This window comes from Pteronotus mesoamericanus, unplaced genomic scaffold (assembly GCF_021234165.1).
Source record: "Pteronotus mesoamericanus isolate MK-2021 breed Mesoamerican mustached bat unplaced genomic scaffold, CSHL_Meso_final scaffold_54, whole genome shotgun sequence".
Classification (NCBI taxonomy): Eukaryota; Metazoa; Chordata; class Mammalia; order Chiroptera; family Mormoopidae; genus Pteronotus; species Pteronotus mesoamericanus.
Window position 1 is genome coordinate 76465423 of NW_026555321.1, and position 23019 is coordinate 76488441.

The 23019-nt window shown below is 32.5% G+C and overlaps 1 protein-coding gene across 1 annotated transcript in view; it reads left to right on the forward strand.

Moving 5' to 3' along the window:
- The window catches only part of SNTG1 (syntrophin gamma 1), a 576561-nt gene that overhangs the window by 403489 nt on the left and 150053 nt on the right, over positions 1–23019 (forward strand). The window contains exon 12 of the mRNA XM_054595747.1: positions 1106–1144. Coding sequence (XP_054451722.1) covers positions 1106–1144 — 39 coding nt within the window. The remainder of the gene's footprint in view (positions 1–1105; positions 1145–23019) is intronic.

The window sequence follows — 23019 nt, forward strand, 5'->3', positions numbered from 1 at the left end:
ATGAGTACAAGTTGTTAAACCAATTCATATGTTTGTAAATAACTATGGTATCAAAAATTCTTATAGATGCAAAGCTATCTTGCATGGAATGTATCATTCTTTGTTTGAGTTTCAGCTTTTTTCTTCTGTAGTCATCCTTTCTAAAGAAACACACTCATAACATATCTTACTCCCTAACATATTTTATTCCCTAATGAAGAAGAACAAATCAACTCTGCTTCTTGTGCCATAGATTTAATTTTTCTTTTTTTACAGAAGTCTCTATAAAATTTCAGTGTATTTAAATCCTTTGAAATATAAGAAAACTCTTTAACACCTTTTTTTTTTGCTAAGAGTTCACATAAGATTTATTAAATTTTTAAGTTCTATCATTTTAAATAGTTTAAAATATTTGTCTTTGAAATAAATGTATTTAAAATAACATGAGATATATAAGGAAAACAATGAAGAATTACATTTGGTTTTAATTAGTAAAGTTCTGAACAATGACTTTGTATAAGATAAGGGCATTAATCTAAATTTCCTATTCATTTTTATTTGGTTTTTGGAGTTTTTTTTACATAACTTATAACAAACCACATTTTTTGAAGATTTACATTAAATTCTTATAAAATGCCACTCATCAAATTGTCTGAAAATAAATGTTATACTTTATTTGGGATCCTGACTGAAAATATTTTGACACATATACTTTAGTGTTTGAATATTCTATTGCCTCTGTTCTCTTGAGAGTTCAAGGAAATTTAAAATAACATGATTTCAGAGTGAAATAATAAGCTACAGGACATTACTTTCTATGTTCTTCGTAGATAATTATATAACAACAAAGTCTCCTTTTTCTTTTATATGTATAAGTTATTGCACAGATGATCTTCTTGCTTCTCCTGAGGTGGCTTCATAATATTCATTAAAAAAGTGTACATATGAAATTTGAAATAATTTTGGTAGTAAAAATTTTTTTTCTTTCATAATTACTGTTTTATATGCAATGATTTTACAATGTCTACATATTTACTGACTAAAAATTGTTTCTCATTAAATTTGGGAAATTTTGTGTCACCTTATCTTTGTTGTTCTTACTTTTATTATTTATTTATCATTGCAGATTAAAAAAATCAACAGAAATTTCCCTGTAAACCAGCAGGTAAGATGGAGAAATGCTTAGAAAGTCAAATTATAAATTTATTTAATTTTATAAAAGAATAATGAAAACAATATTGATTTACTTATTATAAAAGAATATTGATTGAATTTAATTTTTATGTGGAAATAATTGGTACTACCATTAGCTATCTTCAGGAAAATACCTAACCTATTAGATTTTTTTACATGTGATACATTTGTTCATCTAATCACATTAGAAGCGGTTTTAAAAAACTTTAAATAAAGTAAATACTATTTTTACACAAATTATATTTATTTAAATACAATTTTGAAGAACATGAAGAGCAATTTACATGACATAGTTTTACTGTATCAACATTTGGGAGAACATTACATAAGTGACCTAAAAGGGATTTGAAAAGTTTACTGACTGTATTTCAAATGAGTATAAATGCATAGAATAAAAATGTCTGATTAATCAAGCAGTGAATTTCATTGGCTTATAAGACTAATAATTGATTATAGAATAAAACAATTATAGAAAAATAACTGTTCTCCTTACAACTTTATTATACTAAAGTTAGCTTTTGTGTTACTTTTATAAACATACTAAAATATTAATTTGGTAAGAAAAGTAAGTGAAAGCTCAGTGCTTTGACTCATGTCATTGGTACATCAAGTTTGTGTGATGGTGGAACAGCAATTGAAAGGCATAAACTTACTCTTGGCAACAACCTCAATTTTCAACCAAAGATCACAATTTAAATATCTAAGATATCTATTTATAAATGGCACACAAATCTGAAGCTAATTTAAATTGTAAAAATTTTAAAAATAATTTATTAGCTTATAAAAACTAGGTTACTTTTCTTACCTATACCTCAGTTCCCCCACCTATCTCTACGAGCACATGTAAAGTTCTCTATATATACCATTATTATCATTAATGTGTTAAATTTTTAAACTTTTCCCCTTGGAACACAAAATGTACATTCTCATATAAATTGTATCACTAGTTATACTGCCAACCCTGACTAACCTGCTAAGCTGTGTGTTACTGAAATATTAATGAGAACAGCTTTGAAGTACTCATTGTGTCTACAATTTCTTGAACTATCTATTTCCAGCCCTACGTGTCCCCTGCTTCTTAAATTCACATCATCATGCCTGAGCTAATTTGATGTGTTGGACAGATGCAGAGGTTGGAGAGATATATGGGTCTCGCCACACTCTGCAGCAAGCTGTGTTTGTAATTGAGGCCCTTGTTTAAAGTGCTAAGACCAGAGCTCTAGACCAGAACTGATGTCTCAGTAGCTTTGTGATGACCAGAGAGATTCTCTTTGTAGCTCCCATCCCATCCCAGGTGATCCCAGTGCTGGTGGTGCACAGGTGACATCTTAGAAAGAACAATTTAACAATTTCATAGGACTGAAGTAGAGGGAAAATCTGTTAATGAGAAATTATTCAAATAGAAAGATGCATCAGCCATGGGGGAAGATTCTTATATCCATTGGTAGACATTGCTTTTTTTGTTAGATATATAAAAATATAGATCTACTTATTTGGGGAATTCTTGCTAAAAATATAAAGAATAAACATTTTTGAAGAATGACTCTAATATCTGTGTTATCGCCCCTCTTTGCCCTTTTGAACTCAACATGTGAAGAATTAATAATTAGTATAATTTATAATACTGTGAATGTTTCACAACCTTGACAACCCCGCAGCTATTTTTTATTTATAATGAAAACTATGTTTAACACTTTCTATATATTTATTTTAATGACTTGTAATGTTCCTTGCCACTTCTGCACTTATTTAGGTTTTGAATAATACTGACTGAAGTTAATAATCTTAAAAAATTATTGATAAAATAATGATAATAAATTTTTAATATTTAACACACATATATAATAAACATAAGTCAGCATTAGTATTCATGGTTTTTTTATTAGACTTTGTGATATCATTACTGAAATTTAATTTGAAATCTCTTCTCATTTCATAATTTTTAAATTATAATTAATTATTCCTGTCATTTTAAAATACAAAAGCAAAAGTTAACAGATTTTTTTCTTACTACTTTCTATAAAGTAAATAAAGATTATCAGGAAGTACAATAGTTCAACATTCATATATATCCATAACCTGCATAGTGTTATACCAGTGAATTAGGAAAGCAGAGTCTATTCCTTACTTAATAAAATCTGAGCCACCTTAAGGAATAAAAATCTAAAAACACATATAATCTCATTTCTCATCCAGATTTACCTTTCAAACAGAACTCTTTTAGCCCACTTATCTTGGACTAAACCACATTGTTGCTTTCACTTCAAATTTCTTCCTAACTTAATTTCTCATGTAAAATTTTCTGAACTTTATATTACATATATGTTGATATGTGTGGTTCTGATTAAATATTATGGCATATTTTAAAATATTAAGTGTTATGAAATGAAAATCAAGCCCCCTCAAAGCTCTAGGTCTCAAAATAGAAAAATAAGATGTCACCCAAGTATATTGGCACAGAAGTTTCCCATTTATTGTGGGATTTGATTTTGAATTGGGCCACCTGTGGGATTATGGCAACCGCAACCAGAGAAATTAAAACAGAAACAAAACAAAAAGTACTTGAGCTGGAGAAATTCACTACTACCTGGGAGTTGACAGTACCACAGATTACCTCCCTAGCTATATTTCCACAGTTCAGAATACATGAGATGTTCAGTAAAATGATATTCACCAAAGAAGAAATTGTAATCAAATGTAAACCATATGAGGAAATAAACCATTGCAAGAGAAAACATTGTGTGAAGATTAAAGAACAATCCAAAATTGTTTTTATCTTATTTTGTTTTTTTTATGAGTTCTTTCTCTTTTTTAAAATTATTATTTATTCTATCACAGTGTCCCCACTTTTTTCCCTTTTGGCCCCCTCCACCCAGCCCACACCTCTAGCCCACAACTAATCCCCTCTCTGTTGTCCATGTCCATGGGTTGTTCATACATGTTCTTGGACTTGTCCCTTCATTTTCCTTCCACCATTCCCCCGTCTCCTCCCCTTCAGACTTTTTTGTTTTATGAAATAAATATATGCTAAGTGAAATAAGCCAGTCAAGAGAAAGACAAATGCCATGAGATTTCACTCATAGTTAGAATCTAATGAACAAACTGAATTAACAGCAAAATAGAGACAGACTTGGAAAGAGCAGGATGACAGCTCTGGGAGGGGAGGGGAAGGGGCAGGTATTGAGCAAAAAGGAATAAAGACTCATGGACTTGGACAATAGAGTGGTGGTTTTGGGAGGGGGATAAGGGGGCTAAATGGTAATGAAAATGCAAGATAAAAATAAAATAAAGTGACCCTCTTACAGACAGCAAAAAACGGAATATAAAGTGTAAGACAAAAAGAGGACATGTCAAAAATGTAGATCATCAAAAGAACCAAATAGAAGTTCAAAAACTAAAAAAGTGTGTATTTAAAATTAAAATAGCTAACCTATTGAAAAATAGATTAAAATGAAGAAAATATGTAATTTGAAGTAATATATCTGAGAATATCATCAGAATGTGGAAACTTAAAAGAGGAAAATATAAGAAAGCTAATGTCAGACATAAAGTTAATGAGAAGCTCCATAAAGCAAATACTGCAGAAAGACTGAAGAAAATGCACGAGAGGCAATGTATGAAGAAAGATAATGTCCTCAAGTTCCTGTGAAACTTTTAAGAACCAAACTAACCCTTGAGCATGATGAAGAGAAACAAAGGATCTGAAATAACCTCAATTTTCAGTTGGCTGGGTGCTGTGCAGACATTTTCTTCTTATCATTTTTATTCATTTGTAAGGACTGCATACTTAATAAATAAAGAAAATCCACCTTTGGTATTTTTATGTAGCCTAAATTAGCAATATTTTTGGATCATAGTGTTTGTGTATTATTTTTAAATTTTAATCAAATCAAAACTTATAAAAATAAAAAATCCATTGTTTATTTCTATTAATTTTATATTGTTTCTTTTATATTGTCACTCATAGGACCTTAAGCACTTCCCTCTTATTGCAATTATCACATTATATGTTATTCTTTATTAATGCATCCTCCCTCTCCCAGCCCAAACTCAACTGTAAACATTTTGAAGGTAAAAATATTAGTTTTTATTATATCATTTTCTCTTAACACAGTGCCTTATGTATCGTGATTATTGTAGAGATCTCAATGTAAAAAGAGAAGAGGGATGGAAGGAGAGGGGGATGGGGGAAAAGGAAGGGAATGGGAGGGTAGGGGAACGTGTAGCAAGGTCTCATGGACAAAAGCAAAGGGGAAGGATTGAGGGAGGGCGGGGGGAGGGAGGCAAGGGAAAGTGGTGGGGGGAAGGCAGAGACAAATGTATTTTAAAAAATAAAAAATAAAAATAAAAAAAGTTTGAAAGTGTCTTTAAATAAGAAATGTTAGAAATCTGAAACTTCATCAAAATTTAAAATTTTCACGTTTCAAAAGTTACTCTTTTAAGGAAAAATACAGAGCACACTGGAAGAAAATATTTGAAAATCATATCTAATGAAAGGCTCGCATCTAGAATATATTTTTTAAAAATTAAAAGCCAAACTTTTAGAAAACAAGCAACAAGAAAAGATACCAAGATTTGAACAAACACTTCACCAAAGTGTACAAATATCAAATATGCAGGTGAAAAAATACTCAAACTCATTAGAGACATGCAAGTTAGAAGCACAATGAAATAACACTACACCTTAGCTAGAATGACTAATTATAACTGTTCATACTAAGTAATGATAAGGAGGAATTTGAATTATTATAAATTGCAGGTGGTGATGTAAAATGTCACAATCATTTTGGAAAACTGTTTTGCAGTTATTTAAAAAGTTAAATGTACATGTACCACATAATCCAGCCATTCTACTCCTAGGAAATAAAAGCATATGAGCATAAAAAAGATTTGTTCATGAATATTCGTAGCAGCTTTCTATGCTAATAGCCCTAAATAAGAAACAACTCAAATTACATCAATGGGTGAATGGAAAAACACACCAAGTCATATTTCTACAATGGGACATTACTCAGTAATTAAAAAAAAAAACAATATAATATGGTGGTTACTACAGAAATGGTAGGAAGTAGTAAAGGCTATAGGGAGTCAAATATACAGTGACAGAAGAAGATTTGAAGTTTGGTGGTAGATACAATCCAACCAATAGATAATGTAACATAGAATTGTGCACTTAAAACATTTATAATTTTATTATTCAGTGTCATCCAATCTCAAAATTACTATGTTTCTATTTTATAATATCCTAGAAAATTCAAACTAAATTATAAAATCAGAAAGCAAATCAACATTTGTCAGGGGAAAGGAAGGTGTAGCAAAAGGAAGAATTATAAAGAAGCATGGGGGAATTTTAGGTGTTCAAGGACATGTTCATTAAATTAATTGTAGTGATAGTTTGATAGGCACATGCACATACATATGTCAAAACTTACCAGACTTTCCCCTATAAATATTGACTTATGTCACTACACTCCAATAAAGTTATAACTTTTTTTATTATTACATTAGCTGGAAATTAAATAAATTAGAAATTATATTAAATCAAGGCCATTGAGGTTTAGTTTAATATTAATTATTGTGTAACCTTGAAATTAGAAGAGTGGAACTTCCAATTCACTTTTTGCTAGACTAACTTTCTCATTTACTCTATGCATCTGGGCCATAGACATGTGTTTTCTGTATTACTATTATGATCATGTTCATTTATAAAATGAACAGACTAAAATTAAACTTCAATTGATACTTTTATTAGAAAGCAAGAGGAATGGTGACAGTAGTCTTGTTAAACTAAGCAATGACCCTCAGCTCAGTATAAAACATATTTTGATAATTCACAGTGAAATAGAAACCATTTAGACAAGTGTATCTATTTCACATTGCAATATGTACCAAAATATGTCATTAATTTATTACATTTTATTATTTAATAATTACTAACCAAAATTCTTCCATTTTCAATAATGCCTTATAATTTCTGAAAAATAGCATTTACAATCAATATCTTCTATAATTACCAAGGGGACAGGTTAGAGGACTAATTCTTCCTGAAAATGTAATGAGTTTCTTTTGCATAGGATACTATACAAATAATATCATTAAATTATAACATTTTAAATTAATAACATATACTTATTTGAAATAAATAAAATATTACTTCAGGTATTAACCTTAGGGAGCCATTCATTTTTGTCTACCTATACTTACTTCGACTCATTATTATAGATAACTACATCCAATTCGTAGAATGCTGGAATCAGTCTCAAATTCTGTTGAAAGAGCTAAGAAATTAAAAGAAATTATAAAATCCATTTTTTGGAGTATCATCAAAAAAAAAAGAGAGAAGTAAGTACCTCCGAAATTTACCTCTCCATAAAAACAAGAAAACCAGCAAAAATGTCCCAAATGAACTTTTTCTCAACTATGAAAATTCACAAAAATCTTGCTGAACCCAAGGCGCACACATTCAAGGAAAAACAGCTGAATCTGTAGGAACTGTAAGCTTTGCAGCATTTTAACTTGATCTACTCCTAATGCCCACTCTCCAGTAATTCAATAGCCTTGAATAATGAACAAATTGAACTGACAAGGAAAATGGGGACAGACTCATAAATGGAGAGCAGGATGACAGCTAGTGGGTGGGGAAGTTAGGGGATGGAAGGTTTGAGCAAAAAGGAAAAAGGACTCAGGGACAGGGACGGCAGTGCGGTGGTTGCTGGGGGGAGGAGTGTACAAGGGAACTGAAAGGTAATGGAAAAAATACAATAAAGCTTAAGTTGGAACAGGGAAAAGAAAAATAAGCTTACATTTCAAGTGCAATCTATCTCTTCAGATCTATTGATTGTATAGATGTGATCCAAGCACCATTAAAAACCAACTAGTGTAAAATGTGTAATCTAATATGAGACAATGTGTTTAAATGTATTTTCAGCTTTGTTGAAAATATGTCTGTGTGTGTGTATGTAGGGGGGAATTTTTTAAACATATTATTCTATTAGTAAGACTAGCAATTGGTCTTTACTTTGTATTTCAGAGTCTAGTTTCTTTTCAACTGTAAGAAAACTTTTTAAAAATTCTTTATTTATTCAACTTAAAATATTATTTTTATATTTTGACAACAAATCATAGATCACATAACTGGAGTTAATGAGCCTGTTGCTCTTTTCATCCATTTTATAATACTTGGTGATGAAATATGCTGGTATTTATTATTTTAAGTAAATAAAAGTAACATTTCCTCAAAAAAAGTAACTTCCTCAAAAAAAGTAACATTTCAGTTAATTTATGTAAATGCAACGATATTATAAATCCCTATAAAAATTAGTAGCAGAGTGTTTCAAAGTAAAAAGACAGAGTTAAGAAAATTATTCTTCAGTTGAGCTAAAAGAGCCCACACTTAATTACACACAGGTATTAGTTACTGCAATGAAGATAAAATAAACTACATTTAGAAATCTTGGAAGAGAGTTGATTAAAAAGTGAGATGCTCTGTGTATGTGTTTATGTGTTTGTACATTGCTTTGTTATTGAAAAAAGCTGTCATATTCTCATTTTTTTTGTTTACTAAACAAAAAATAAAATCCTGAGGTAAGGAGGAACACATAACATTAAACAAACTTTTTTTATGTATATACACAAAATAACTGACACACATATTGATCAATAGCTTAATAGACTATAAATGATAGATGATAGATAATAGACACATGATTAGGTAGAAGAAGTATATACTGAATGTAGTCTTTTATATTAAGGTAAATGCATTGATAAGGAAGTAATAGGATACTGAGTAATGGGGTGGTAACAACAGCACAGGTACAGTGGAAGCTAAATAGATGAAGCCCAAATTTCCATGAACTTTCATTGCTAGCAAAAGCTGCCACTTCGTCTGCAGCATTTGCCTCAGGAGGGAGCGGGATAACGGGGGAAAGAATGGAAAGGGTCAAATCAAGAACATGTATGAAGGGCATATGGACAAAGCCAAAGTGGGCAAGGATTGAGGGTGGGAGGCGGGGGTGGGTGGTGGTGGGGAAAGTGGTGGCGGGAAAATGGAGACAACTGTATTTGAGCAATTTAAAAAAAAAAGAAATATTCACAAATAAATATCCTTAGGACTTAACTTCAATTATGCTTCTCATTTAGATTCTTGCACATTCCAACTGAAAAGCATAAAATCCATCCTAAGAGGAGATAACCTATACAACACAAGAGTTGCAGAATCTTGTTCCCTGTCAGGCCCACCCTCTCCCCATCCCCAGATAGTCTTTGCCAGTAATGAATGGTTTGCATTTTTCAGAACGTTATATAAATGGAATCATACAATATGTATGATTTTGTTATCTGAATTCTCACATGGAATGATTATTTTTAGCTTTTTGCAGGCTACTAAATGCATCAATTCTTCATTGCTTTTTATTGCTGAATAGTATTTCATTGATGACAGTACTACCATTTGTACATTCAATCACATATTAATGTACATTTGTTCTACTCTAAATTTTAGTGCATTACAGATAAAGATAGTATAAATATACTAATAAGTTTTTGTATTGCCATATTCTTTTATTTCTTTGGCTAAAATACTATACCTGGATAATATGGAGGTGTTTTCAACATTTTAAGAAAATGAGAAACTATTTTCTAAAGGATTTCATCATATGACATTCATACCAGCATTGTAAAGAGAGTTTATTGGTGTCAGTTTTTAAATTACATTAAACATGATTTTATGTGATTATGTTCCCACTGTATAGTTTATATTCTGAAGTGATTGTTCAAATATGTTGTCCAAATCTAATTTATTATATTTTAATAAATTATACTTTTGCCATTTTATTAAAAAATCTTTGCATATTCCAGAACAGATTTTCAACTATGTTCTGTCCTTGATTATTTTACAAATTTCTATTTTAGGGGTATAATCCATTAGAAGTCTATGTATGTATGTATGTATGTATGTATGTATTCATTTATTTATTTTACTTCAAATAATTTTAAATTACAATTGACATACAATATTATATTAGTTTCAGGGATACCATCCAATGTTATACATTATATAACTTACTAATTGACCACGCCCAAAAATCTAGTACTCATCTGACACCATGAATAGATTGTACAGTATTATTGACTATATTCTCTATTCTGTACTTTATATACCCCCAACTATTCTGTAACTACAAATTTGTATTTCCTAATTCCTTCAACTTTTTCTGTCATCCTCCAAACTCCCCTCCCATCTGGCCACCATCAAAGTGTTCTCTGCATCTATGAGTCTGTGAGTGTTCAGATTGTTTGTTTATTTTGTTTGTTAGATTCCATATATAAGTGAATTCATTTGACATTTGTCTTCATCTGTCTGACTCACTTTACTCAGCACAATACTGTTCAGGTCTATTCATGTTGTTGGAGATAACAAGATTGCATTCTTTTTTTATAGCTGAGTTATATTCCATTGTACAATAAGTAGGTGCCACTTCTTCTTTATCAGTTCATCTATTGATGGACACTTAGGTGCTTCCATAACTTGGCTATTGGAAATAATGCTGCAATGAACATACAGATGTATGTCTTTTTGATTGATTATTTTGGGTTTCTTTGGATAAATACCAAGCAGTGACATTTCTGGGTCCTTCTTTGTCTCTTGTTATAAAGCTTTTGTTTTAAAGTGTACTTTGTCCAATGTAAGTATTGTTAACCCAGCTTTTTTGTTTGTTTTCTTTTTCATGAAATATCTTTTTTCATCCGCTTATTTTCAGTTTGTGTGTGTCTTGTGATAAGAAGTGAATCTCTTGTAGACAGCATATCTAAAGATCTTGCTTTGTTTTCCTTTTGGCTTCCTTATGTCTTTTTATTAAAATGTTTAATCCATTTTCACTTAAAATTATTGTTGATAGATATGTACTTATTGTCACTTTATTATAAACATTTTTGAACTTTTTTTTTCTTAAAGTAGACCCTTAAATTAACATTTTCTTTTATAATACTTAGGTTGGGTGGTGATGAACTCCTTCAGCTTTCCTTGCCTGGGAAACTCTATCTGTTGTCTGATTCAAAATGATAGCTTTGCTGGGTTGAGTATCTTAGCTGTAGGTCCTTGCTTTTCATCAATTTAAGTGTTCTTGCCTATCACCTCTGACCTGCAAAGATTCTGTTGAGAAATCAGGTTGAAGTCTTATGGGAGCTCTCTTGTAAGTAACTAACTGCTTTTCTCTTGCTGCCTTTAAGTTTCTTTGCCTTTAAACTTTGGCATTTTAATTATGATGTATCTTCAGTTGGTCCTCTTTGGGTTCATTGTATTTGTGACTCACCACACTTCTTGGACTTGTGTGTCTATCTCCTTCACTAGGTTAAGGACATTTCCTGTTATTATTTTTTCACATAGTTTTAAATTTCTTCTTCTCTCTTTTCTTCTGGCATCCACCTATGATGTGAATGTTGGTGTGATTGAAGTCCCAGAAGCTCCTTATATTATTTTTATTTTTTTTGAAACCTTTTTTTTCTATTTTGTTTGTGTGTTTTCTGCTTTCTTATGTTCCAAATCTCTGACCTGATCATCTGTTTTATCTAATCCAATGTCAATTTCCTATAATGTGTTCTTCCTTTCAGTTAATGTATTATTCATTTCTGATTGCATTTTTTAATCTGCTCTGTCTTTGGCTTTATGCTTCCTATCTCTTGATTGAAGTTTTTACTAAATTCATCTATTATTTCCCTAAGATAATTGAGTATCTTTATAACTAGTGTTTTGAGCTCTGCATCTGGTAGATTGCTTATTTCCATTTTGTTTAATCTTTCTCTGGAGTTTTTGGGGTTTTTTTCTGTGTGTTTTCATTTGGGGCATATTTCTTTGTCTCCTAATTTTGTCCCCTCCCCCTTGTTTGTTTCTGTGTATTAGGTAAAGCTTCTATTTCTCCTGGGCTTAGTAAAGCAGACATTAATAGGTGCCCTATAGGTTCCAGCAGCACAGGCTCCTGAAGCATCAGAGCGGGACACTCCAGGTTTACCTCTTGTCTGTAGTGTATATACCTGCCTGCTGTAGTTGATCACTGATTGAAGTTTTACCTCATTGGGAGGGATTTAACCATTGGCAGATTCTTTGCAAAAATGACTGAGACCACTGTGGAGAATCATCTGTATAGGGACTGACTCCATGAAGGAAGACTAATGTCAGGAGAGCTTTGGTGCCCAAATAATCTACTTCTTGTATGTGTTGCTTGTGAAAGTGGTTGGGTGTGCTTCAAGGTGGTCTAAATATCTCTACAAAATGTGTAGGCCCCTGGGACGACCCAGGAGGTGCAGGCCAACTTTGGCTTCCTCCTGTGCCCTGCCTGGGGCTACCCATCATTAGCTACAGTGTGATCTTCAGATAGCTGCTACTTCTGCCAGCTTGGAAGTACCCAAGAGAGGCCACACTGTAAGTTTTTTTTTGGCCCTTTAACAGGAACACCTGGGATTCCAGAGCCCTCCAGTTCACCCAGCTACAAACCTAGATGCTTTTTACAGTCAGAAGTTATGGGGACTTCTCTTCCCAGCACTTGAACACTGGGTTTGGGCTTCTTATATGGAGCTGTGACTCTGCTTCTTAGGGTGGACCTTCACAGTCAAGGAATCCCTTTCAATTTTTATCCAGCACACATGAAAGTAAGAACAGTTTGTTCTGCATCTCTTCCTCTCCTGCTGTCTTGATATGGCTACTTCTTTATATCCTTAGTTGTAGGACATCCATTCAGTTAAATTTCAGGTGATTCTGAATGATGATTTTCGGTAGTTTGGTTGTAATTTTGAGGTGGTTGTGTGAGAATTGGAGTACCACATTTTCCTATACCACCATCTTGACCAGAAATCTGGAGTATTGTTTTATGAGTGATATATCAGTGAAAGACATTTTAAAATAAATATCTAATTGTTCCAGTACCATTTTTTGAATATACTGTTCTTTATCCACTGAATTGCTTCAAGCTTTTATCAAAAAATAAATCTGACAATGTTTTCGTGGATTGATTTATGGACATTCTGTTCTGTTGAATTTGTCAAATTTATATATTCTGACAGGGATACTACACTGCCTGTATTATTGTAGCTTTATAATACCTGAAAATCAGTAGTATAAGTCTCCTAATTATGTAATTCTTATCCAAAATTATTTTGGCTACTCTAGGCTCTTACTCCTTTTACGTGAATAAAATGAAATGATCAATGTATGTGTGTGTTCTTAAAGATTGTATTTATTTATCTATAGATAGAAGGGAAGGGAGGAAGAGGGGGAGGTAAATATCAATGTGTGGTTGCCTCTTGTGCACACCCCACTAAGCATGCGCCCTGAATGGGAATTGAACTAACAACCCTTTGGTTTGCAGGCCGACACTCAATCCACTGAGCCACACCAGCCAGGACATATATGTGTATTTTTAAAAAGGTATTTGAAATTTTATTGGGATTTTGTTGAATCAGTAACTAAATTTCAGGAAAGCTGACATATTACCATTATTTAGTCTTAAGATTCATAAATATGGCATACCTCTCCATGTTTTTAGGACTTTAATTTCTTCCAAAAATAGTATTTATATTTTAGTGTATAGATAGACCTTGTGTATATTTTTACCAAATTTATTCATAATTTCCTAATGCTATTAAACTATATTATTTCTTAAATTTCTAATATATATAAATTTATAATTTCTAATTATATATCTAAATGATTGGTGTTTTGTAACCTTGCAAAATCATTTTTAATATCTAGGAACTATGGATTATCCTGTTGTCTGTGAGAAATATATTTTTTTCTTTTTTTTCAAATTGGCTATGGCTCCATGAGATCCTCCAGTACAATGCAGAATATAATTAGTGAAAATGGACATTCATACCTTACTTCTGATTTTAGTGGGAAAACGTTTAATATTTCAATATAAAGTATGATATTAACAGAATGTTTTTCAAAGATGACATTTATCATGTAAGAAATCCCTATTACTAGTTTGTTGAGAGTTTCTTTTTTAATCAGGAACAAATACGAGAATTTTTAAAATGCCTTTTCTGTGGCAACTGATATGATACTGTATTTTTTGCCTTTTATTATATTAGCATGGTTTATTATATTTATATATTTTCAAATGTTAAGCCAACTTTTTTTTGAGGGGTATATATACCATTAGTTCAAAATAGCTTAAACTTTTTATGTATTATTGGATTCAATTTTCTAATATATTCTTAATTTTACATCTATGTTTCTGAGATATTGATTCATAGTTTTCTATTCTTTTAATGTCTTTATTTCTTTCATCCCTTTCTTCTAATATCTTTATATGAAATCAAATTTGATATACTGCATTTTTATTTGCATCTTATTTGAGATAGTTTTTAACTTATTTAATTTTTTAACTGATAGGTATTTGGAAAAGCATTGTTTAACTTATTTAGGGGTTTATAAGACCTAAAAGCACAGTAATAGTAGGTTAATAGAATAAGTTGGGAAATAGTCACATTTCTTGAATTTTCTGCAGGAGTTTGTATTGCATTGTTATTATTTACTCTTTAAATATTTGCTAAAATTCTCCCAGTAAAGCTATATAGACCTGAAGTTTTATTTATGTGTAGGTTTCCAACCAAAATTTATATTCTTTTGTAAGTATAGGGCTATTAAGGCCATTTCTTTTAGAGTAAGATTTGGTCATTTGTGTTTGTTTAGAAATTCATGCATTTTGTTTTACTGATCTGTGTGGCATAAATTTATTCACAATATTATCCTATATCTCTCTCCTGTACCCTCTTACTTTCCTGATTATAACATCTATATTTTTTCTTTTTTTATTTTATCATTTTAAGTAAAAGCTTATTCATTTTCTTGATTTTTTTAAAGACCCAAATTTTTATTTGATTTGTTGCTTTCTTATTTTTCAGTTTTGATGTTTTTCATTGTGATATTTATTATGTTCTGTATTCTTTTGGCTATAAATTTTTATTTTATTTTTATTATTATGGTTTTGGTCAAAAAATCAGTATTTATTATTATTAAAATATCAATTTTAAAATAAAATTATGTAGCACCAGTTTCACAAAACAATATGAAAAATATGTGAAAAATACCAAGACAAAATAAAATTTCACAGTGAATGAGCTTATCTCTATTTTGTTACGGTTAGAAAAAAATGTTTTAAAATGTATTGTACATTTGAAAATGGTATTTTTATCACACCATGTGAAAAAAATGAACTGTAACACATTTCATATGTTGAAGCAAAGAACATTTTAAAGCTCATATGCATATTCTTCTAAGAACTGAAAAATTCTCAAAAGTTCAGACCGTTTGATTAAAAAAATGCATTAATTCCTAGATCAGGAATTTTCAGCTATAACTTACAGGCCAAAATCCATATTTCTGTACAGCCCACAAGCTAACAATGGTTTTTACATATTGAAATGATCAAAAAATCAAAAGAAAATATTTTCTGACACATGAACATTTATATAATTCAAATTTCAGCATCCATAAATAAAGTTTTATTGGAACACAACCTCTGTTCCTCTTCTATTTACATATTGCCTATGGCTACTTGTATTAGTTTCCTATTTTATATTTATTTATTTGTTTATTAAATTTATTGTGGTGACACTGGTATACAGTTCTATAATACATCATTTATATAGTGTATTGTGTGTTCACCACGCCAAGTCTCCTCCCATCACCATTATCCAATTTTACCCTTACCTTCCCTCCACCACTTTTCTCTCTTGTAATCACCATACAGTTGCCAGAATCTATGAGGTTTTTTTTCTTTGCTTAATCCTTTTACCTTTTTACTCAAACCTCAAACCTCTTCTGTATCTATGAGTCTGTTTCTATTTTGTCAGTTTATTTTGTTCATTAGATTCCACATATAAGTGAAATTATATAGCACTTGTCTTTCTATGTCTGACTTATTTCATTTTGCCTAATACTCCCTGCATCCTTCCATGCTGATGCAAAATGTAAAGTTTCCTTCTATTTTTATGTCTGAGTAATATTGCATTGTGAAAATGTACCACCACTTTTTCATCCACTCATCTACTGATGGACACATGAGTTGCTTCCAAATCTAGACTCTTGCAAATAACTCTGTAATTAACATAGGGAGGAATATATTTTTTTGGAATTAATAATTTAGGATTTTTTGGATATACTCCCAGAAGTAGAGTCATTGGGTTATGAGGCAGTTCCATTTCTAATTTTTCTGAAGTAAATCCATACTGATTTCCACAGTGGCTACAACAATCTGCCTTCCCACCAGCAGTGTATGAAGGTTCCTTTTTTTCCACATCCTCACCAACACTTGTTATTTAATGAGATTATTTATGATATTAATTCTGACAGGTGTGAGGTGATGTCTCATTATGGTTTTAATTTACATTTCTCTGCTGCTTAATGATATTGAGCATCTATTCGTATGTCAATTGGCCATCTTTATTTCTTTGGAGAAGTGTCCGGGGCTTTGCCTATTTTTTTTTATTTTACTTTTTTATTGTCCGAATACATTTGTCTCCATTTTCCCACAATCAGTTTCCCCTGCTCCCCTCCCCCATACCCTTTCTCAATTCTTCCCAACTTTGGCTTTGTCCATGGGTCCTTTATACATGTTCTTTGACTTGACTTGACCCTTCTCTTCCCTTTTCCCACTTCCACCTCCTTTCCTCTTGATTCTGTTGGTTTCTTTTTTCTTTCAGTGTTAGTGTTTATATTTTCCTTGCTTGTTTGTTTTGTTGGTTAGGTTCCACTTATAGGTGAGATCATATGGTATTTGTCTTTCGCCCCCTGGCTTATTTCACTTAGCATAATGTTCTCTGGTTCCATCCATGCTGTTGCTAAGGGCAGTAGCTCTTTCTTTCTGCTACATAGTATTCCATTGTGTAAATGTACCATAATTTTTTGATTCACTCATTTACTGATGGGCATTTAGGTTGCTTCCAGGATTAGGCTATTGTAAATTGTGCTGCTATGAACATGGGGTGCATAAGTTCTTTTGAATTGGGGCTTTGGGATTCTTAGCGTATAATCCCAGCAGTGGAATGGCTGGGTCAAAAAGCAGTTCCATTTTTAGCTTTTTGAGGAAATTCCACACTGTTTTCCACAATGGCTGCACCAGTCTGCATTCCCACCAACATTGTACTAGGGTTCCCTTTTCTCCACAATCTCACCCGCACCTATTGTTTGTTGATTCATTCATGATGGTCATTCTGACTGGTGTGAAGATATATCTCATTGTGGTTTTAATTTGCATCTCTCTAATGGCTAGTGATGCTGAGCATCCTTTCATGTCTCTGGGCTCTCTGTATCTCTACCTTGGAGAAGTGTCTGTTCAGGTCTTTTGCCCATTTTTTAATAAGATTCTTTGTCTTCTTGGAGTGGAGTCATGTGAGTTCTCTACATATTTTGGAGATCAAACCTCTGTCTGACGTATCATTGGCAAATATATTTTCCCATATGGTTGGTTCCTTTTTCATTTTGCTGATGTTTTCTTTAGCCATGCAGGAGCTTCTTATTTTAATGAGATCCCACTTCTTTATTCTTTCTTTTATGTCTCTTGCTTTAGGGGACATATCAGTGAAAATGTTGCTGCGTGACATATCTGAGAGTTTCCTGCGTATGTTCTCCTCTAGCTCTTTTATGGTGTCACAACTTATATTTAAGTATTTTATCCATCTTGAGTTTATTTTTTAGTATGGTGTCAGCTGGTGGTCGAATTTCAATTTTTTTGCATGTAGCTGTCCAGCTTTACCAACACCATTTGTTAAAGAGGCTATTTTTACTCCAATTTATGCTTCTTCCCTCTTTCTTGAATATTAATTGACCATTTGAGGCATGGGTTTATTTCTGAGCTATCTATTCTGTTCCACTGATCTATGTGTCTGTTTTTGTGCCAGTATCAGACTGTTTTGATTACAGTGGCCTTGTAATATAATTTAATGCCCAGTATTGTGATCTCTCTTGCTTTGTTTTTCTTTCTCAGAATTGCTGCGGCTACTCAGGGTCATTTATAGTTCCATATAAATTTTTGAAATGACTGTTCTATGCCTTTGAAATATGTCATTGGTATTTTAATAAGGATTGTATTGAATCTATAAATTGCTTTGAGTAGTATGGATATTTTGATGATGTTAATTCTTCTAATCGATAAACACGGTATATTTGTATTTTCCTTAATTTCTTTCTTCATTGTTGTAGTTTTCTACGTACAGGTCTTTTATCTCCTTGGTTAAATTTATTCCTAAGTACTTTTTTTATTTTTCTTTGTGCTATAGCAAATGGGTTTTTTTTCCTGATTTTTGCTTCTGATATTATATTGTTGGTATACAAAAATGCCTTCAAGTTCTGAATATTGACTTTGTATCCCACTGCTTTGCCAAATTCACTTATTAGGTCGGGTAGTTTTTTGGTGGAGTCTATAGGGATTTCTATGTACACTATCATGTCATCTCCAAACAAAGATAGTTTTACTTCCTCCTTTCCAATTTGGATGTCTTTTATTTATTTTTCTTGTCTGATCACTGTGGCTAGGACATCCAATACTATGTTGAACAAAAGTGGTGAAAGCAGACATCCTTGTCTTCCTTTTCTTAGTGGGAAAGCTTTGAATTTTTGCCCATTGGGTATGATGTTGGCTGTAGGTTTTTCATATATGGCCTTTATTATGTTGAGGAATGTCCAATTTATTCCCATTTTTCTGAATGTTTTTATCATAAATGGGTGCTGTACCTTATCAAATGTTTTTTCCACATCTTTTGAGATGATCATGTTGTTTTCGTCTTTCCTTTCCTTTTGTTTATGTGATGTATTATGTTTATTGATCTGTGAATATTGAACCATCCTTGCATCCCTGGGGTGAATCCCATTTGATCATGGTGGATGATACTTTTAATGTATTGCTGGATGTGGTGTGTCAATATTTTGTTGAGGATTTTAGCGTCTCTGTTGATCAGCGATATTGGCCTGTAGTTTTCTTTCTTGGTTGTGTCTTTATCTGGTTTTGGGATTAAGACAATGCTGGCCTCATCAAAAGAGTTTGGGAGTCTTCCCTCTTCTTGGATTTTTTGTAATAATCTGAGAAGGACAGGGGTTAGCTCCTCCTTAAATGTTTTGTAAAATTCTCCTGTGAAACTCTCCGGTCCAGGTCTTTTGTGTGCTGGGAGTTTTTTGAATACTGCTTCAATTTCACCAGCTGTTAGTCTGTTCAGGCTTTCTGCTTCCTTTTCATTCAGTGTTGATAGGTTATACTTTGCTAGAAATTTGTCTATTTCATCAAGGTTTTCAAATTTCTTGGCATATAATTGTTCATAGTAGTTTCTGACAATCCTTTTTATTTCTGTGGTATCAGTTGTTATTTCTTCTCTTTCATTTCTGATAATATTTATCTGGGTCCTCTCCCTTTTTTTCTTGATGAGTCTGCTTAAAGGCTTGTCAATTTTGTTTATCTTTTCAGAGAACCAGTTCCTGGCTTGGTTGATACTTTGAATTGTTCTTTTCATCTCTATGTCACTCAGTTCTGCTCTGATCTTGATTATTTCCTTCCTTCTACTTGCTCTGGGCTCTGTTTGTTGTTGTTTCTCCAGTTCTTGAAGTTGTAGTGTTAGGTCTTTTATTTGAAATGTTTCTATCTTTTTTAGGTAGGCCTGTGTTGGTATGAATTTCCCTCTCAGGACTTCCTTTGCTGTGTCCCATATATTTTGGACAGTTGTGTGTTCATTTTCATTTGTTTCCAGAAACTTTTTGATTTCTTCTCTTATCTCATTATTGACCCATTCATTATTTAATTGTGTGCTTTTCAGTCTCCATGAGTTTGAGTATTTTTGAGGTTTTTCCTTGAGGTCAGTTTCCAGTTTCAAACCTTTGTCATCCACAGAAATGCTTGTTATTATTTCAATTTTCCTGAATTTGTTGAGGCTTGTTTTGTGTCCTATGATGTGGTCTATCTTTGAAGATATTTGGTGTGTATTTGAAAAGAATGTGTATTTTGCCTCTTTGGGATGAAAGTTTCTATATATGTCAATTAAATCCATTTGATCTAATGCGTGGTTCAGTTCCACAATATCCTGAAGGTGAGGCTATTATGTCCATTATGCCTGAGCAAGATGGAAGCTGAAGAGTGGGAGATGAGTCAGCACCCGGGTCCTGCTGGCCAGTGCCTCAGTTCTCTCCCCAAAGCTTTGCTCCCCAATCTCTCCTCAGGTTCCTCCGGGCCACTCTGCCCCCACTTTTGCCCAGAGACCAAGGTAAGTAGCTGCCACTGCAAATTTTTGCATTGGCTCTTAAAAGGTTCTTTGTGTCTCCAGCCACCTGTCTCTGGCAGAGAGCACCACTACACTTTTTTGCAGCTGTCTGTTGTCTGTGTGTTTCTATCAGGCTGTGGTGCTGCAGGCTTGGAGGTCCCTGCTTATGATTCAGACCCTGCTCTTCTCAGGGGAATCCAACTGACCATTTCAATCTCCCTCTGGTGCTGCTGCCCATGGGCACCCAACCCACCTTCTCGAGTCTTTACTGCACTTTTTATCAGTTAGGTTATGCGGAAGCCTATACCTCTGTCTGTCTAAGGTTTTAAGATTCCTCTCTTGTTTTTGTTCTGTTGTTTTCCAGGTGATTTCTCCACAATTTAGTTGTAATTTCAGATTGATCCTGGGAGGAGGTCAGTGTGACTCACTTCCTCCTCCACCATCTTGAAGTCACACCTATTTTTTTTCATTTTTTTAATTGATGTTCAATTACAGTTGTCCCACTTTTCTTCCCCTAACTCCAACAGTCAATCCCCCCATTTTTCATGTGCATACGTCCTCCATTGATATTCTTTAACTTGTCCCTTCCTTTTCTTTCTTCCATTATCCCCCGGGCCCCTTCCCTCTGGTCACTGTCAGTTTGTTCTTTATTTCCAAATCTCTTGTTCTATTTTTCTCATTTATTTGTTTTGTTGATTAAGTTATTGGGTTTTTTTCATGTTTTGTTTATAAGTTCTTTATGAATTTTGGATATTAACCTCTTATTAGATGTATCTGTGAATATATCAGAATGATCTCTCATTCAGCAATTTGTCTTTTCATTTGTTGATGATTAGCTTTTTAAAAAACTTTATTTTGATACAGTCCCATTTGTGTGTTGTTGCTTTGTTTTTATTACATTTTTCTTTTTTAAAATAGTCTATTTTTATGCTATTTTTTCCATTACCACATATCCTACATAATCCCTTTCCACCTCCATGACTTCCTCCTCCACCACACTGTTGTCCAGGTTCATTAGTCCTCTTTCCTTTTTTTGCTCAACCTTCCATACCCCAAGCCCCTGAGAGAGCTGTCAGCCTGCTCTCTGAGTTTATCTCTATTTTTCTTGTTAGTTCAGTCTGTTTATTAGATTCCACCTATGAGTGAAATCAATGGTCTTTGTATTCTCTGACTGGCTTATTTCACTTAACATAATGTTCTCCAGGTCTATCCATGATATCACAAAGGGTAAAATTTTCTTCTTTTTATGGCTGAGTAGTATTTCATTGTATAAAAGTACAATATCTTTGTATCTACTCATCTACTGAGGGACTGGTAGACACTTGAGTTGCTTCCAAATCTTGGCTATTGTAAGTAACACTGCAATGAACATAGTGGTCCTTATGTTCTTTCGAATTAGTGTTTTGGGTTTCTTTGGATAAATTTCCAGAAGCAAAATCACTGAGTCATAAAGGAGTTCCATTTTTAAATTTTGATGTGACTCCATACTGCTTTCCACAGTGGCTGCACCAATCTGCATTCCCACCATCTGTGCAAAAAAGATTCTTTTTCTCCAAGCCCTTGCCAACACTTGTTGTTTGTTGATTTATTGATGATAGCCATTCTGAAATGTGTGAAAGCACAATGATTCCATTTCTCTAATGATTAATGATGTTGAATATTTTTTCATATGTCAATTGACCATCTCTATGTTATCTTTGGAAAAGTGTCTACTTAGGTCCTTTGCTCATTTTTTAAATTGGAATGTTTGATTTGTTTGTGTTGAGTTTTATAAGTTCTTTATAAATTTTGGGTATTAAACCCTTTTCATATGTGTTAACAAGTATATTCTCCCATTCAGTGAATTTTCTTTTTATTTTGTTTATGGTTTCTCTGTTTTGAAAAACCTTTTTAGTTTAATGTAGTCCCACTTGTTTATTTTTTCTTATGTTTTACTTGCCCAAGGAAATGTATCAGAAAAAATATTGCTATGAAACATCCAAGATTTTACCATGTATGTATTCTTCTAGAATTTTTATAGTTTTGATCCTAACATTTATGTCTTTACCCATTTTTAATTTATTCTTGTGTTTGGTATAAGAAGGTGGTTTAGTGTCTCTTTTCTGCACTTATTTGTCCAATTTTCCCAACATTGTTTATTAAATAAACTGTCATTAGCTCATTGCATGTGCTTACTTCCTCTGTCAAATATCAATTGACTATAAATATGTGTGCTTATTTCTGGGCTCTCTATTTTGTTCCATTGATGTATGTATTTTTTTTTATGCCAGTACAAGCTGTTTTGATTACTATGGCCTTATCATATAGTTTGATATTAAGTAGCATGATCCCTCCAACTTTGTTCTTTCTCAAGAACACTGTTGCTATTCAGAGCTTTTGTGATTCCATATACATTTTTGGAAGATTTAGTATAGTTCTGTGAAATATTTCATTAGTACCTTGGTAGGAAATAGGCTGAATCTATATATTGCTTTGGGTTATATGGACATGTTAATGATGTTCATTCTTTCTATCCAATAACATAATATGTGCTTCCACTTATTTGTATCTTCTTCAATTTGTTTCTTCAGTGTCTTATAATTTTCCAAGTACAAGCCTTTTATATCT